Consider the following 17,796-nt stretch of genomic DNA (forward strand, 5'->3'; position numbering starts at 1 on the left):
ACAGACTGTTACGTGGGGACATGAATACCCACCAAGACAAAGCAGGATGGTTTTTGTGCAAGTTCAGCACAACACAATTAACAGTAAATGGAGAGACCAATGGCACATGTTGTGCTATAACCAGTAGTCTGACATTGAAAACTAAAGAAAAGTCAGTGCTCATTAATGGGTGAAAAATATAAGAAGTTTCCTCCCAACTTCCTGGTTTAGCAGAGTACTTTCCACAGATTTCAGTTCTTTCTGAACTCTTCAGAACATCCACAGTGACTGCCTGTCCACAAGTAGCTGAATAAGACTGAATAGTCATCCCTGTGAAATGGGGGAAGTGTTTTCTGCCATCTCTGGCTTCAGCCATCTCATCTTTTGCCCCAGCTCTGGTGCTCTTTGGACCCACCTCTGAGTTGATTCAATGTTATACCAGTGGCTTATCAGGAAACAATATAATAATTTTCTTCCCCCCACTCCCACAGTAGTTTTCTCTTAGGCTGAAGAGTTAATTCTCCTTGTGCAAGCTCAAAAAAGTGCCAGAGATGATGCAAGGGGAAGCAGTGGGAATGCATGGCCCCTAGCAGAAAACAAGGTCAATTGGTGCTTACCCTGTCTCAATTCACCCTTGGGACTAGAGTCTCAATAATCAATCCGAAAATTGGTCAATCAAAGCTTAGACTGATGCCACTGGGGGGCCATCCCAGGAGATTTTGAAAGAAGACACTAAGATACATACATAAATATGTGAGACTATATTTTAATGAGCAGTTTGATTAAATCTACCTTACGCTGGCTAATCATAGGTCATAAAAAGCTGTTTTAAAGCTGTAATAAAATCTTATTGAAAGTGAATGAATTTAAAGAGGTAAAAACCAGACAAGACCCAGAGCAGTCTCTCAGTAACAACTTCCAATTGTACGCTATAAAATTATGAGTTTCCTACTCATTATAGTGACAATTAGGAAAATTTAAAAATACACAGGCTACAGGCTTAATTAAAAAAAAAAAACTATTAACACAGCATGAAAGAATCTAGTTAAGGGGTCATCCTCACTTTTTTTCCCCAAGAATAAAGGCTACTGTAACTTTTGGAAATGGAGATCTAGAACAAATTAATGATGTAGCAGTAGAGCAGGATCAACAAATGCACGTTGTTGAAATATGAATCTTTAAAGCATACAAACAAAATGTCACATTAGTTCTCCATAGCTTTTCTCAAAATCTTTTTTTTGCACTGAATTTTCATTCCTCCTACTGTAGCTTTTGACAGGATTCATAAGTAGCAATGACTGTTCAGCGTTTTATTTGTTTGTTTGTTTTAACTCTCCTTTTCTTCTTAGACGTGTTTAACAGTCAAAACTGACTGCTAACATCTCTCAACCAGCTGAGTATAACAGCACCCCCTTCTGGTTTTAGCAGTTTAAGGTGGAATCCGGAACTCCCATTATCATGTAAAAACCTGTATAGGAGAAACAAGGCAAAAGTGAAAATATTCTAAAACTAGGTATTTAGTCATAAGAAATAGGCAAACGAATATTAATGCCACTACGTTAGCCCAACCTATTCAATTGCAGGGGCTGAGGAATAATTTTAAGAATGGTTCTCGTGGGCCATGAGGTAGCTCTGTGCAGGTGTGGTAGCCAGCACATCTTCATCACTGTATGTGGTGGCAGCACTCCAAAAACCTGTTCACGCAGGGACTCACTTGACAGCGAGCCTCCTGTCCCACTGCTACCTTCTCTAGTGTGGGCATCAAGGCTCGTGATCCAAGTACCTGTCTGTTCTGGGCTCATGCTGCCTGAGCAGCCACTTGTCATCTCTTCTGAGGCAAACATAGTGGGTGGAGAGGGCTATCTCATGGGCCAACTCTGTGCAACAAGTTAGCCTACCCTGTTTAATTAGACCACCACTTTGGCCTAGCAACAACTTTATAATCTCAGTACTGGTATCTTTAAAATTGCTTAGATTTTCAGGCAGAAGTGTCCTTGACTCTGAAACATTATGCTACCACTGTGTTTTGCCACACTGAGCTGTACATTTCTTATGTGAGGATTGTTTCAGGGATCCTTCATGTAAAGTACTGCCTGATCATATTATCTATGTGCTTTTTACTTTAAAATATTTTGTTACGAAAACTTTCAAAACATTGATCATTGCTGCATTAGAAAACAGAAAGTCATGGTAATTTGCTTTATGAGGTAAACAGGTGACACTAATCAATGAAACTTAATCAAATTGTAACCAGCTGTTTCTGCTGAAGGAAAAAAAAAAACCCAACGCACCATATAAGTAATACCACCGAGATGGACTGAAATCAAACCTGATCCTGCAAGCTGAAGAACAAAAGTGGGTGTACAGGCATCTCTGTATAGATTAGCTTACTAGGCTGGGGTCTTTTTTCTCCATTGGCTTTTTCTGCTAATGCTTGATACGATTTAGTTTTAAAAAGCAATTGCACTCCATGCTGTACGTTGGTGCTAAAATATGCACATACTTAACTATTAATACATATCTTTTTGTTGCATTTTGTGGTTAAGGAGCATTATTTCAGGCATAGATACAACTGCAGTGGTAACGGAGTGGGGGAGATGTCCAATACTTAAGTTTCCCAGTGGGAAAGCAGAACTGAAGTGATGGTGTCATCTGTAGTCTCTCCCTCCAAACAGATCATCTCTACAGATAAATTCATACCTGAATATGAATGTTGTCATTTACAAGATCCCGTTTTCTCCTCCTGGATGTTCTGAAGGATCTAGCCCGTGTTGCTTCATCTGCACTGCGATATCGAACAAGTAATCGTAACACTCACACCTAAAATTAAAAAAGTGAAATGTAAAGTAAGGCTCAAGTATTACCTCTCACCATGTTTTATGGAAATTAATAGTTTTCCTCCCTGAGATTTATGTCACCAATGCAATGGTCTGACTGGACATCTCTATTATAATTTATTTCCATTACTGTGGTATGGAAAGTGCCCAGCATTTTTGCTACATGATCCTAATTTCCTGCATTTCCCTCAGCAAATGAAGAAGTAAATTGCAAAAATGGGACTAGGGAAGACTACAGAAACAGTATTGGCAGGTGTCATATAAAAGCAGAGATTGCCTGCAGGTTTCACGTGAGGAGGAACTTGTCCATATGAAAGGAAAACATTGGCAACCTTATCAGCCAGCATTGATATGAAAGGAAAACCAAGCAGTGGGAATTATGGATGAACCCACTCCCGAAAGCTCCCTATACTTTCAGCAAGGCCGGAACTTAATTTTCTGAATCACTGTCCATGGGTTGGAAATACACATGACATTAAGGTCATTATGATTTTGAGGTATAATGGCAAAAGTTACCATATTCCTAAATTGTACTCACATCGTTTTGGCTTTTTCCCATGTTTCTCCCCATACATAAACTCCATGACGTCTGACCAACACAGCACAAGTGTCTGGGTATTTTTCCAGTGCACGTGCCATTCTTTCCTTGAGATCCTTCTCTTCTGGTGTATTCTCAATAATGGGAACCACTAGTGTATCATCATATCTAAAAGAAAAATGAATGTATTTAAAAAACCACTGTGTTTGGATGTATTAAGCTTTTCCCTAAGAAAGAGACTGTGTAAAGTGGTTAACAAATTCTCAACACTAGTGATTTTATGCCCTTCTCTTGTGAGTCACACTATAACATAAGAACTGTCAGAACATCTCTCACTCCCAAACATATGCTATGCTGGCAATATCTGAGCTACACTTGAGGCACAAAAAGAAAATAACACTTTAATGTGTTAGGTGTAGCTGTTTGTTCACGTATCACTTTGTAGTTGGGTCCCTTTACAACTTTTTCAGACTCTCTTCATCCTGTATTGGCATCACCTACAAGCTTTATCTCAGATTAAATTATTTAAAAGAATCACATCATGAAGAAGGAAATGAAGCTGTTTGCTGGAGAGCAGAAAAAAATTAATTTAGGTAGTCCAAAAAGCCCCTGGAAATAAGATTGTCCTGCTAAGGCATATAAATAGAAAGTAGAGTCAACACATGAAAAATAAATTCTCTGTGATGGAGTCATTGGTGGGCTACATGCGATCTTAAGAGAGCCTGAGAACCCCAGTTCCAAAGACAAGATGATGCATGTTACTCAGTGGAACTTGCCTAAGAGTTTCTTCTGAAGGAGGACTGGGATATTTGGCATTGTTTGAACCTTAATTAACACTGGCAGAAACTTGTTTAAATAGTTTTAATAAGTCCCCAGTTCAGGTTCAGATTTATCATTGAGATCACAAAGACATTTCATGACTGGATGCTAGTAGTATTTACTTTTATAAAACACAGACAGAAAGCAATCGTAAAAATAATACAGCTTGTACTTCAAATCAGATATTCAGAAAATTAAAAAAGTCTCACCTCTTACAGTTTTCAATACTGATGCCTTCCCCAGGAAGTCCATAAAAATAGCGAATGAGGAAAATTAAGTGGGTTTTGTAGGTTTACTTTGACTCTTACATGTTCTGATTGTTAAAATTAGATTTGGAGTGTTCACTACTAGTGAGGCCAAATGAGCTAAGGGATTGGTTTCCTAGGTTCTGCTTTCTACTTGCATGTGAGTTTGGAAGCAGGTATAAATACCGTAACTGTTTCCTAATCATAACCATAAGCTTTTTATCAAGAACTAATATCTATAACACCCCAAGAAGACTCTAAATGAATTAAATACTTGATATCTCTTTTGTTTTACTGAAATATAAGCAGCCTACATTTAGCCAAACCTTCATATAAAATATCTTGGGACAGTCTGAGACTTTCAAAGCTATTTACCACAGATGTAGTTCTCTCTTTCCTGGATAGCTTCCAAAAAAGCTTTATGTCATTAGAAACAATATATCGTCAATACCTTTATTGAAAGATCCCATTCTGTACTATCGATTTTCTTTTGAATTCAATGGGGAGCTTTGTGTGAGGCAACACAGTGGAATCAGTCTAGCATGGATGAATATGTACTTAGGAACCATGTAATCTGGAGCTTTGATTTCTTCAGTTTTTCTGGTAAATTAACAGGATGACACGGGACAATTCAGAGATATGGAACCCATGTCTCCTGACTAACATTTAGGAATGTTTGAGAATTCAAAATGCATAACCAAAAAAGAAAATTGTTGTGGATTTTTTTAAACCCAGTGTTGTTAGACAATTCAATATAAGGGGTATCTTTTGCCACATTAAAAATACAAATGCTAATACTGACAAGAAGGTAAAGCTGGCAAGTCAACCAAAATGAATAAAATATGCCCAGGCGTAAAATCACATGCCAGACATATGGCTTGCTCCCTTGCCAAAGGGCAATAGTTAGTTACAAAAATTAACATCAAAAAGTGGAAAGAATTTCACATTTCAATTTTTCATCTAATTGTCACATATTATATAAATGTTGTTTGTGGATCCCAATTCAACACTCCGTGGGTGGAGTCCTCAAAACAAGCCTTCACACATAATTTGGAATAACTCAGCACTTACCTCAGAGCTTATCCTTGAAAAGTAGTAACATTATCTTTAATGAGCTGTTTATTCTGTATTTTCTTTCAAAGTCTTTCAAGTAAAATCTGAAATCCTCTACTCTCTTAACATGCCCTAAACTAGCACAGGCAGTGATATGTGAAGTCCACCCAAATGTAGATTGTATGTTATCAATCCAACCTAATGTTGGTTGGCTCCAGTTTCAGTTTAACATTGTGTAGATGTGTTAACATCTCTGTTCTTGAGATATTTGTCAGGACATAGCTCTTTATTTGGTTTATTTCTGTAGCTCAACAAACCATAGTAGCCTTGACGTTACAAGATTTTATCTCGGATCTCTTCCATAAGCTTGACACTTTCTTACAGAAAGCCAATGACTGATTTATTCCAGATGTCTTTTTACTTCTTATTCCTAATACTTTATATTGCACACTTTAACACACATAACTCAAATAACTTTTCATCTATTTATATTGCTGAAAACAAATGATCAAATAGCATGCCTTTTTTCTTTATATAAATATAGAGAAGTACCGGTAAGAGCCTCCTGAAGTACACTTCTGGATTCCTTTTATCATCTCCTGATGGGTAATGCTGAACTCACTCCCTGGGTAAAGAAGGGTAGCCATAACAGCAGCCTTGGAATGAGTATGGATCACTGCGCCTGCCCCTAAGAACAGAAAGAGTAAAAAAAACACCAGTATTTTCAGAATTAATTTTAAAATGTGTCTATTAAGAAAATTGTATTCACATACTTGATTCATTTCCTTTGGCTAGGCATCTAGGCAAATGGTCATCTACTGTATTAGAGGAAAAAATACGCAGCAACCTAAATAAAGGTATGAGATAATTACTCATCTATGAAGGATAATTATGGATTGTCTTAGGACACTAGTGTTAACTTTTAGTTAGTGACAAATTCCAGGAGAGAAACTACTTGCACAAATTCAAGGAGAAACACTACTTGTACATTGCTTCACATGCTGCAATGACTGAAACAATCTATTAATTTTATCAGAGTTCTGAGATTCTAAAGAATTCCCAGACTTACTTGTGAGATGAAAGTTTAAAGACTTTTACTTTCTTTTTATGCTAGTACTATTCTTCAATTACCCACTGATTCTCTGAAAAAATATTTATCGTTATTGTTTCATGATGGAAAGATAGACAATAATTAGGTAATTATTGGTAGACAATAATTATAATTTACTTATAAAGTTGCAATGTAAACAAAAATATGAAATTAGTTTTCCTCATGTACACATGTAAGTTTCTTGTGCAGGAAGATCAGAAGAGACTCCCTAAATTCTTTCTAAAGTAACAGATGTAAATACTACAAAACAGCAAAAGCTCTCTATTACTGTCCACCTACAAAAGAAAAGTTTCATACTTTTTTCACCTATCCGTAACTTAGAACCTTTGATCAAAGCCAATGGTTGTAAAAGGATCTAAAACATAGTTGCTGAATAGGCAAAACTACTGGCATAAAACTGCTATAAATCCCCCAGCTCCTTCTGCAACCTACTAACATACCGCACTAAAAATTAGTGCCGAGAAGATGATCACAGGTATAGCTACATGAGAAGATTAAAATGTGAATGAGGCTCACAGGATATTACCATGGATTACCACCATTGTATGTATTCCTTTGCAAATCAATTTATTTTATAGTTTCGTATTTATTTCACTGTAACTTCCATGTATAAAGAATATAGTACTGAATATCAATTTTGTGGATGTATATATACAGTGCTTCAGTCATCACTGAGCTAAAAACATTTGCTACGCACCTCTCATAGTGTAGGCATTCATAAAAAGAGGTGTACACTGGCTTTTCTTTAGTTTCTTCTGTGGTGGAGGACCACTGATGTCCTGTTCATTCATGTCACAAACAAACATATCTTCTGGCTGTAAGAAAGAAGAAAGTATTTTGACCTCTGATGATCACAATAGTTTTGTTTTCCTTCTTGGGAGAAATATATACACCATATATTTAATACTGAATGTGATTTTAACTTCATAAAAGTGCTGTAACGTACCATGTTTATTCTAGCTTCTAACACTATTAACTCACATTGTGTAATGTGAATTAATGTTAGGTAGTCTTTTTATTCAGACTGCTGCCAATCAGATATTTGTAAAACTAAAATTTTCTCAGAAAGCAGACAGCCTGCATCTAAATAACAGACAATAGATCACAAAGAAAAGTAGTAACTGATTCAAAAAAAAGAAACGTAGATGTACTTTTCCTTCTCCCCTTAAAGAACCAACAAAGGACATGAATTAAACCTACATATAATATATTTAACTTGTAGAACTATTTTTTAAACATTGCTTTTAGTAGATTTACATGACTGTTACCTTTGCATCAATCAGCTACTCGTAATAGTACAAAGAATTGTTCAGGGCAGCAATAAAACTTTCTTCTTTAATGTTATTTTAAAAATCAGCACAAAATACAGTTGAGATTTCTTTACTCACTGCGCCCAAACCACTGCTACTACTAGCAAAGAACAGACCATCACCATCTTGTCATGTTATGCCTTTGCCTGCCTTACTTGCTAACACCCCCAGCGAGCACTGCTGCAAAACCCCAAGTTTCTATCAGTGAAGAGAATCCTTTCACTCGTCATTGTATTTACCCTCAGATCTATAAGACAACAAATCCTTTCCACATATTCTATTCTGGGGGAGTTCCTGCTGTCATAAAATAGTTCTCATTTACCATTCTCCCCTCCACTTACTTTTTCGGGTTTTTTTTTTTTGGAAAGGAGACAGGCAGACAAGGTCACCTTTTTATGGGGAGAGCCCATCTATTTACTGAGAATATCAAGACAAAGATCTGTAATAAGTAGAGATGAGGTATTAATGCTTAATTACAGATGTGCCAGAGTAACTTGAAACTGTAGCCAAACACCTATAAAGCCATTCAAGCTTGACAAAGGATAAAACTGGACTTGAGTAATGTTTGAATCTCACAGTCTTCTGTGTTAATTTAAAGCAAAGAGATCATCAAGACTAACCTACACTGGCCACTGAAACACATGTTGGCTTGCTGTGCTAGTGGAGTACTGGGTAAAACCCTCAGTTGTTTTAATAAGGCAGTCAGTAAGTATAACAAGTTTCTAACTTTACATAAAGAAAAACGAAACTCTAAGCAAAGGTACTTTCATCCATCTCAAGATGAGCTCTGAGGTAAAAATACAGTTCAACGTACCTGTATTCTTTCCTTTTGGACTCCTGATGGAGCGATGTAGATCTCATTCCTATGAAAAGTTACAGACAAGGAAAATCAATAAACACAGGGTTGTTCAACTGCACGGGCATTAGAGTTCTTGATCCACTGAAAATGCAGTAGCAAATCTAGCCCCTCATAATTTAATAGGTTGACATGTAGATGGTTTTCAAAATAGAACTGAACCATAGCAGGGCATATGAAATCTTTTAACTTGCAGGGGTACAAAACCATGCTTTCAACTTGACAAGAGATCTGAAGCACACGTAGGAAGTGCAGCCTTATTTTTCCTACAAAGAAAAACACACAGCCTCCCCCTGCAATAATTCCAAACTCAAATCCCCAGAATTCAGAATAAAAATGGAACGACAGAAATTGCAAGCAGATACTGATCTATAACAAAACAGGTGACAAAACTATTACTTAAAAATCCACAGACTACCTATAAACAGTATTATCTGAAGTATTCTACAATGCAAATACTTTTGGGTTTTGTTATAACTGTGTAGTTTAGGTTTTTAATACATTTATATATTTATTTGTATCGATAAAAAGATAACACTAATGCAATGCAATTAAATGACTGAAATTCAAGTAGAAGTGCATCACTTCTTGCAAGGTTGACATGAACAATGACTATAAAAAATTTAACATTAAAATTATTTTAAGGTGGTATCTGAAATATTTTCAATAATAGCAAAAAACCCACCAGATTATCTCTCTCAATTGTAATCACGACTCGGTTTCGACAGTAACATACTAAATTCAGGAGCACAGAGACATCTAGTGAATAATTAGTCAAGTTACAGACGCATTTCCTAAGGACCACAAGATATTTTTTATTTCTGGACAAGAGCACTCAGAAGAGCAATGAAGCTGGTGAAGAGTCCAGAGCACAAGTCTTATGAGAAGCGGCTGAGGGAACTGGAGTTGTTTAGTCTGGAGAAAAGGAGACTGAGGGGAGACCTTATCGCTCTCTACAACTACCTGAAAGGAGGTTGTGGTGAGGTGGGTACTGGTCTCTTCTGTCAGGTGGCTGGAGATAGGACGAGAGGAAATGGCCTCAAGTTGCACCAGGGGAGGTTTAGATTGGATATTAGGGAATATTTCTTTACTGAAAGGGTTCTCAGTCATTGGAACAGGTTGCCCAGGGAAGTGGTGGTATCACCATGTACTAGATGATCCTAAGGGTCTTTTCCAACCTAAATGATTCTATGATTCTAATTCTTCCAAAAATACAACTCTTAAGATGACGTACTCTTCATAGTGGTAAAACAGCTGTGAAACACATCAAAATGTGGCTTTATCATATTTGTAATTTTTAACATTCATGAATTAAGACTGCCAACATTGCATTAATTTAGTCTTAACCCCTTTGCATGAGCAAGATTGAGAGCGCGACATATAAAGAAATCGAACGGTAATTCAGTTGCTAATGAAGATGTGCATTTTTTCTTCTTTTTAAAAAATTCATTACAAAGGGAAAATCTGATTATGAAATACAGCCTTTGAAATACAGGACACCTGGCAAAGAATTCTAGATCCATTTTTAATATGCTATCCCACGTCCAAATTGGCATTTCTATTCCGAGTAGTTGATATGAATTGCACAGTGAGTAATACTGATTAGGATTAGCTGGTAAAACCAGTTGTTAGAATTTCAGTCAAATTTCAATTGTTCTTTCACTATTTCCTATGTAACAATTCTATGCTAGTCTCACCTCTGCCTCATAGCTATTCATTTTGAAACATACCTACTGTTATGGTAGGTATGAAACTACAGCCATGTAGATTACTGTTCCTAGACCATGTAAGATATTGGTACCAACTCAAGTTTGTATTTTGGTGCAGTCTGAGCAACCAAGTTATAGAACTGCTGAGGAAAACGGTACTACTATGTTAGTGTATTCTCTGTTGACATGATTTGTCTTGCCACAACCAACATGAATTGCACTGAAATGACAGAGAAAATAGGCTACATTTAGCTACTGATGAGAAATCAGTGCTAGAAAGATCTTTCCATAGATGAAAAACTTTAAAACCAAGAATTAACTCTCTTATCATTCCTCTCATTATTATTACTGCTACTGCTTTGCCTGCAAAATCAAGAAGGGAAGTGGAATGATCTGCACAAAGCCACAAATATTAGCATTTAGAGCCTTTACTTCATATATGTATATATATCTCATATATTTGAATAGCAATGGCTCTTCTTGTCTGCGTGGAAGTGTATTTCAGAAAAATGGGAGGTCAGACACTTTCAAGTTAAGAGTGTCACAACACCCTGTGACTGGGGACAGAATTGCAGGCACTGTGGAAATTATTTTGCAGAATGACTTCTCTTTTTTCAGTGGCCACCGGGAGGAGCTCTGTCTCCATTAAAAGCTTGGAAAGTATGCATCGGGGTAGACGAGCAAATTAAAAAGCAATGTGGTGCTCCTGAGTAGTGGATACACATCAAAAATTGTTTTGCTGTTACCTGTCCTGCTTTAATTATATGTTAAGAATACCTCCTTAGAATTATATCAGTAGAACAGTAATTTCCTTCTTAAAAGGAAATGTATTGCCTGCAAAATGTCTAGGGTGGGATTTATCTCACCTAACCACAGGCATTTGAAAGCTGTGTGCCTGGTATAACCCACTCTAAATTCCATGGTCAATGAAATAAAAAGGGGGAATGCCTTGCTCCTTAAAGACAATTCATCTACCTCAAACAAAGATAGGAAAAGGACAGAAAAAAGTCACTCTGAAGTTGGCTCCCTCCATGGAAGGGACTGCAATGATTAATTCAGACTAGCCAACTCCCTTCTATATAGTTAAATTTGGTGTACTGTTCATTTCTCCCTCTACTTCTTGCTCACTCTTGACTTTCAAAGATTTTTCATAGAACTGAAATGCCCTTACCAACTCCTAAATACAGCCACCCCTTCTCCCTCTAAGCGTCCCATTCTTTCTCTTCCATCTTTACTTACCCATGTTTCAAGCTGATTCCTCCACCAGTTCCTGTTACCCAGCCTAAACCATAAAACAGTCTACAAAGCTCTGGTATAAGATTTCTTGGATGCAACTTCTCCTAAAAATAAATTGAAGAAATAAATTAAAAAACATCCAAAACATCACAAACCTAAGAATTTAAATTCTGAAATTTAAAGTTTAAAGGGGTAGTAATTTCATACTGTAATATGACAGTCTAATTTATGCTTATGAACTGCAGCTGCAAAATGACTGCATGTTTGCACAATGCCCTTTACACTTTGCAGGAGCCATTCACACCTTGAAAAGAACAAACCCCCCCAAATAAAATGCGTGTCTGATTATCCTTCACAGGAAAGGTCTCATGTCAAATTTACTCGAGTGCAGTGGCCCACAGGTATTACATCAGCAAGATTAAGTCCTATGCTATTGCCATAAAAAAAGAAAAGAAAAATAAATGCATCTAACATCCATTTTGAAAAGCTCAACTAATAACTTTTCCCATTGAATCAGTTTTCTGATTTAGGTTTATTTTGTTTGATTTACAAATTTCAGTAGAACAGACTTGATACTATATATTTTATATATATAGTATTTATATTGTATTTCTACGTAGCAGTCAAAAATACCATAGAAAACATAGGCAAATTATTTGATGAATTTCACATTCCTACCTTTTTACAATGTGAGGTTACCTCACATGCAGTTTAGCCAGAAGGCAAACTTTAAGAAGAAAAAAGAGTTCTTAAATTTTTCCATATTCCATTGTTCATTACATCAATAAATATATCTGTATCTGTCTATTAACCAAAAGTATCTGTAGTGTCAGAGATTCATTCATAGGTAACCTAAACCAGAATGGCTTTACAGAACAAGTCAAAACTATTTACTGGCCATCTTAAACATTACTCCACACTGAACATATGAAACTAAGAAAGCTGTACCTAACAGGTAGTGCTCTTTGATAAGTGAGTACTACTACTTTGGAAAACTAAAAATTTTGAATGTTGGAATCATTTACATGAGAAATATAACTGGTGTACACAGAGAAAACTGTGAGATTCAACTTTAATTCATACTGTGTGCTTGAATTTATGCATTTGCATGTTGTCTTGAGTATTTCTTTGAGCTTATCTGAGAGAACAAAAAGCCAAAGTCTTCCCCATTTACCAGTGTAAAAATAAAAACCGTAGGTGCTTTCACAAAGATCCTGATACAACTGAACCAATCAAGGAAGGAATTAAACAGTAGAGAAACAAAGCAGTGATTTTATTTATGGCAATTTATCTCCCTGGGATGGGGTGAGATTTCTACCTACACCACCACAGTAATATAGCTGGTTTTGTTTCTTTATATGGGTGTGTGACAAAAATCAGCAATTAAGCACAACAGACGTGCTCTTTGCATTGTTTTCAACAGAAAAATGTATTCGTTTTAGGAAGGCTAAACCCTTAGGTCACCAAATACAGTCCCCTGCTACTGCATTAAACTCTCATGTAATTCTTTTTATGTATGCATTAAGCCTGATCAGTACTTCAAACTTCAACTTCATTCTAGTGGAGCACCATATCCTTCAATGGCACTTGTTTCTGAAGCAATTCTCTTTAAAGAACTGGGATTCAGTACAGATGCTATTCCTGCCAGCTCTGATTTTGTTTCTATTATTTACAGTCTCTTTTAATAAATTAAAAAATCGCCTGTTTATTCATTTCAAGTGATAGAAACAAGACTCTGACCAGCACTCCTAGAAACTTATGTAAGAAGTTAAGATTTTTAAAGCACCATAAACGTTCATCAGTTCACATTACCTGAAACAAATAGAACAGCATATACAAGAGTACATGAGGAAAAAGACCCCAGGCCAAATAAGCAAACTCCTACATTTACAGTGCAAATAATCTGAAATCTTCCCCATTGACACAGCTGAAAATGAAACCACTCCTTTCCAGCTCTTTGCCACTGAAAATAGTAATATACATCAAGTATACTCTAACTAAACATTCCTCAAACACTAGTGACTCTGAAATGTACTGTGAATCTGAAAATATTAATGCATGTGTCATATGTTTACAAATGCAAAACAAGCGCATAGTATGTGTAAATTATGGGTCTCTGTTTTGTTGTTCTGATTTATTTATACAGAATTAATGGCTGTATATAATTTTTATCTATTCAACTGTCATAAAACTGAGTCCCACAGTATCTTGTTTTGACCCTTATTCAAAATGACATCACTGCCTATTTCTAACCTATGTACTACACTGGTATTTTTCATTTCAAAGAAAAATTATGGCCCTTCTACTTTTGAGGGAATAAGCTTATATTAAACAGGTTTATACGGCTACTATTTATTGAATGTACACAGCCATAAAAACCCCCTAGATTATAACACTCCTACAGTTGTTTCATATTTTCCTTGTTTGATTAATCTAGACATTTACTGAAAAACTCATTCATGGGAGAACATGAGTGCTTTTCACCACTTTAAATCATAAAAAGAATTAAAAATTCAAATTCAGAAGCTACCTTCATCAAGTACATATGAAAATAAATACAATAAAGGAATTTAGACTATTTTTTTTAAGAATTCCAGGATTATAAATCAATCCTCAGAGTTTAACAGTATTTTTCCAGGATCAGTGGATACTGATTATAAGCACAAAATATCTAAACAAAAATATTACTGTATTTCAGGTTTAAAATTACTGATAATAAAAATGACAGTTCTTTCCATAACTAAAAAAGGGTACTTGCTGTAGTAAGCCCGTGAGTGAACATGCGTAAAACCAGTAGGCAACTCAACAGGATTACTCTTTGTCAAATCTCAGTTAGCACTACTTTTAAATTTGATTTTTAAGTTGACGTACAGATGCCATTGGCTATCTCTTCCTTCATATCTCCAACTCAGGACCTGGCCCACTAGTTTTCTGATACAGCTAACATGAACAATTTAGCTTCTTTGCTGCTGTGTTGCTACCAACTTAGCCTGTTTCTATGTGCTGTTAGGTATGAAGGAAAACTCCACAAATTTCCATGAACTAAAAGAAGTGACTAATTTTTCAATGCATTAAATTATTCTTTTGAAAACAAATTTGCTGGTAAATTTCTAAACAGAAACTGACTGAAAGTATTCACCAAAAATTTAGAATATTTCCAGCAATCAAATCTTTTTAAAAAAATTATTATTGTATTCTGCAAGATTGTGGATGCTTAATGAAAATTAGCTTTTTCCTGTTTTATTCAAATTACTGTACCTAATATGATTTAAAAACCAAACCAAAACAAACCCACTCTCCTAACCCCCCCCAAAAAAGAAAACAACGTGGATCTAATATAATGGAAACCAAGGTGGACACAGGCTACTTGTGGAACAAACACATTTGTAAAGGTTTTGCAGATAATTTTCAAAAGGTATAAAACTGAACTACAGTGTGGATATTTTAAGATATTATAGTAAATAAACAGTGTCTGAAATATGTATCTCTTTCACACATTGCTTAGATATCATGTATCTTCCTCAGAAACAAGCACACACTGCATAGATGAAATCACACCATTGATATTTCATACTGACAGGTAGTAAATCATGATGAGGTTTCTCTGAATAGCCATGTAGTGATAAGTTTGATGTGGTAAACCAGATTTGTCCTACACTGTACACATAAAGTGAGAAAGGTACCATTAATAAGCTGGTAGATTTTGGTTTAAAATCTGTCTTTAGCATAGAAATGGATCAAATAAACCAAAATAGCAAAAATAATGTCATGATCCTTTAAAAAAGTTTACTTTCTACACCACCTTCAGCACCATACAAGGATTCTACAATGCAAAAGGGAGTTGTTTTAGGTGAGAAAGGAAGAGATAGGAAAGCAACGCGGTGAGGATTCCTATTCTGCTTAAGAGCCTCAGACTGTCAATTTTTACAGCAAGTACAGACCTCCAACTGAAATTGATCATTTATGGTGTGCCTTTTTTATGTTTTTAATTTTCTTTTATTGCAGCAATTAGAAGCTTTAGTAGTTTTTTAAAAATTACAAGTGATTAGCTGCTTTACTGCTCAGCTTAGTCATTTATGCCCATGAAAGGAAATTTCCAAAAGAAATGTTTGTTCAGCAGCAGGAACCCACATTAGGGGAGGTATTCTGTTAACACCCACAGAATAAAGAGGACAAAAGCAAAAAATAAGTAGCACATACCAAAACTGGTAGGCAGGTAGTTACTTAGTAGCAATACCTTTGCTGAAACATTAAGAAAAAAGTGTTGTTGTCACTGTTCTCATCCCCCACCCCATGACTCTCAAGTTGAGGATCCTCAATGGTCTAAAGTAAGACCATAAGACTTAAGCAAAGGGCAACTGAGCCCCCTAAGATTGTCTCCTGGCCCTTAGAATCACAGCAAGCAAAGGCTTTGTTTAACGCAGCCCCTCTGAACAGAGACCACTTGCATCTTGTTGCAGTTGCTACAGGGGCCTGTCCATCACAGGAAAATGCTTCCAGTTAGTGCTGGACTTGCAGAACCAGGCGTGGGGAGGCAGTGGTGGCAGCATCAGAGAAGCAGGCATGGATGCCAGACAGCGGCAGTGGTTCTGAGGCAGGAGACAGAGAAGGTGAACTGATGGGAGACGGCAGCCTGGGGCAAGACTGACAAGGTTTGGAAGCTCCTACTTTAACCTCATCTTTAAAACCTCTAATGGCAGTGAGTCACAAACTCCTTAGGCAACAGTCCCAAGTTAGAAATATTTTCCTAATTCCTAACCTAACCTTGCCTGCTGAAACTTAAGCTTGCTATCTCCTATCAAACAGTCATGGACATAAAGAAGACGTTCTTCCCTTTCACCTCTGTGACAACATTCTACATACTAAGACAACTCCATTTGCTCTTCTTTTTTTTTTTTGACTAAGCAGATTCTTTCCCTTTTTCCGGACAGGCCACATTATCTGGCCTGCTGATGATTCTCATCTCCCTGTTGTCAATCCACGCTGTTCTCAATGCTCAGGCTGGTCTCTTGACCAGTTCCACATACCAACAGGACAGGTATTCCAAGCCTCATCCAGGTGATACTCCCATACGCTCTAGCACAACGTTTTTGCTTCGTTTGATGAAGTGCAGCAGTGCCGGCTCATGCTGACGTTGTGATGGCTTACAATAATGAAGTTGTCAAACTACACCCCCCCCCCCCCCAAACAATCAAACACAGAAAAAAAACCCAAAAGAAACCTGCCTCCCCGAGTTAACCATAAATAAATAAATAAATTAAAAGCGCCACAAGTCCTGTAAGTGCAGCCAGGCTGTCAGCTGGCAACATTTTGGGAAGCGCAGTGAATTTCCTAACACCTCCATACTCCCTGCTAACTCGTCAGTACGAAGGCTACTAGCTAATTACTCAGGTGTGGAGAATCGCCTCAGAACCCTGCGCTTGCCAACCGCCGTCCTGCAGCACCCGCTGCCCCAAGGGGCCCGCAGCAGCGAACGGGGGAACGGCCCTGCCGGCGTGCCCGGGCCCTGCCGACGGCAGGGCCGTTCCCCCGTTCGCTGTCACATCGCGGGCTTCCTTTAAGGGGACGCTGCCGGGAGGACGGCCCTGCCCCGGGAGCAGGCGCCGCGCAGCCGCTCCGTTACCTGCGCGGCGTCGCGGTCGTTGGCCGCCATTAGCGCCGGGGTCCTTCCTCCCTTCTTCCTTCCTTCCTTCCTTCCCGCCCGCCTCCGCTCCTGGCGGCGGGGCGCCGGCCCGTAGCGGTTGCCCCGGGGCGGGATGGAGAGACCGGCCTCCCCCTCAGGAGCGGGAGCGGCCGGAGAGGAGATGCGGGCGCACCCCGGGGGCGGGCAGGGTTGAGAGAGGTGCGGGTGCCGTCTGTGGTAGGCGTTTGCTCGTACCTGGGGCGATGGAGGCAGGCAGGCCCGAGCAGGCGAGAGGCTGAGCGCCCGCGGCTAGGCTTGCCGCCGTGCCAGGCGCAGGCAGGTGGCCAGCGGCAGGGCGGGGGGGTGGTGGTGAAGCCGTTCTTCCGCGCTGAGGCGGCCTGGGCGCGGGGTGGGGGGGAGCGTCGGGTTTTTTTGGTTTGCTTTGGGGTTTTTTTGGTAATATTTTTTTTTCCTGGTCAG

General features: G+C 38.0%; 2 protein-coding genes across 4 annotated transcripts in view; one reads left to right on the forward strand and one right to left on the reverse strand.

Moving 5' to 3' along the window:
- Positions 1–729: 729 nt before the first annotated feature.
- Positions 730–17,466, reverse strand: APIP (APAF1 interacting protein). Of its 2 annotated transcripts, none has more exons than XM_075030901.1 (8): positions 17,317–17,466; positions 11,697–11,797; positions 8,707–8,755; positions 7,280–7,397; positions 6,024–6,159; positions 3,355–3,522; positions 2,680–2,799; positions 730–1,447 (listed from the first exon to the last, which is right to left on the reverse strand). In XM_075030901.1, exons 1-7 carry the CDS (start codon positions 17,344–17,346, stop codon positions 2,700–2,702), a joined length of 702 nt encoding a protein of 233 aa, XP_074887002.1. In that variant the 5' UTR covers positions 17,347–17,466; the 3' UTR covers positions 730–1,447; positions 2,680–2,699. The 2 variants fall into 2 exon arrangements, with proteins under 2 accessions (XP_074887002.1, XP_074887003.1); XM_075030902.1 differs by lacking the exon at positions 17,317–17,466 and adding an exon at positions 16,721–16,863.
- Positions 17,397–17,796, forward strand: part of PDHX (pyruvate dehydrogenase complex component X) — a 67,025-nt gene continuing 66,625 nt past the window's right edge. The window contains exon 1 of one of the 2 annotated variants that reach the window (XM_075030899.1): positions 17,397–17,535. The gene's annotated coding sequence lies outside the window, so the exon portion shown is untranslated. Of the gene's footprint in view, positions 17,657–17,796 lie in introns of both variants that reach the window. The other variant, XM_075030900.1, reaches the window with a different exon arrangement.

This window comes from Buteo buteo, chromosome 6, assembly GCF_964188355.1.
Source record: "Buteo buteo chromosome 6, bButBut1.hap1.1, whole genome shotgun sequence".
NCBI classification, from domain to species: domain Eukaryota; kingdom Metazoa; phylum Chordata; class Aves; order Accipitriformes; family Accipitridae; genus Buteo; species Buteo buteo.

Excerpts from the sequence above, each read along its gene's own strand:
- APIP (XM_075030901.1), bottom strand. The coding sequence starts at position 17,346 with ATGGCGGCCAACGACCGCGACGCCGCGCAG. Across the intron at positions 8,756-11,696 it reads GGAATCAGCTTGAAACATGG|GAATGAGATCTACATCGCTC; the intron begins GTAAGTAAAGAT and ends AACTTTTCATAG. Across the intron at positions 6,160-7,279 it reads GAATGCCTACACTATGAGAG|GGGCAGGCGCAGTGATCCAT; the intron begins GTGCGTAGCAAA and ends TTCTGTTCTTAG.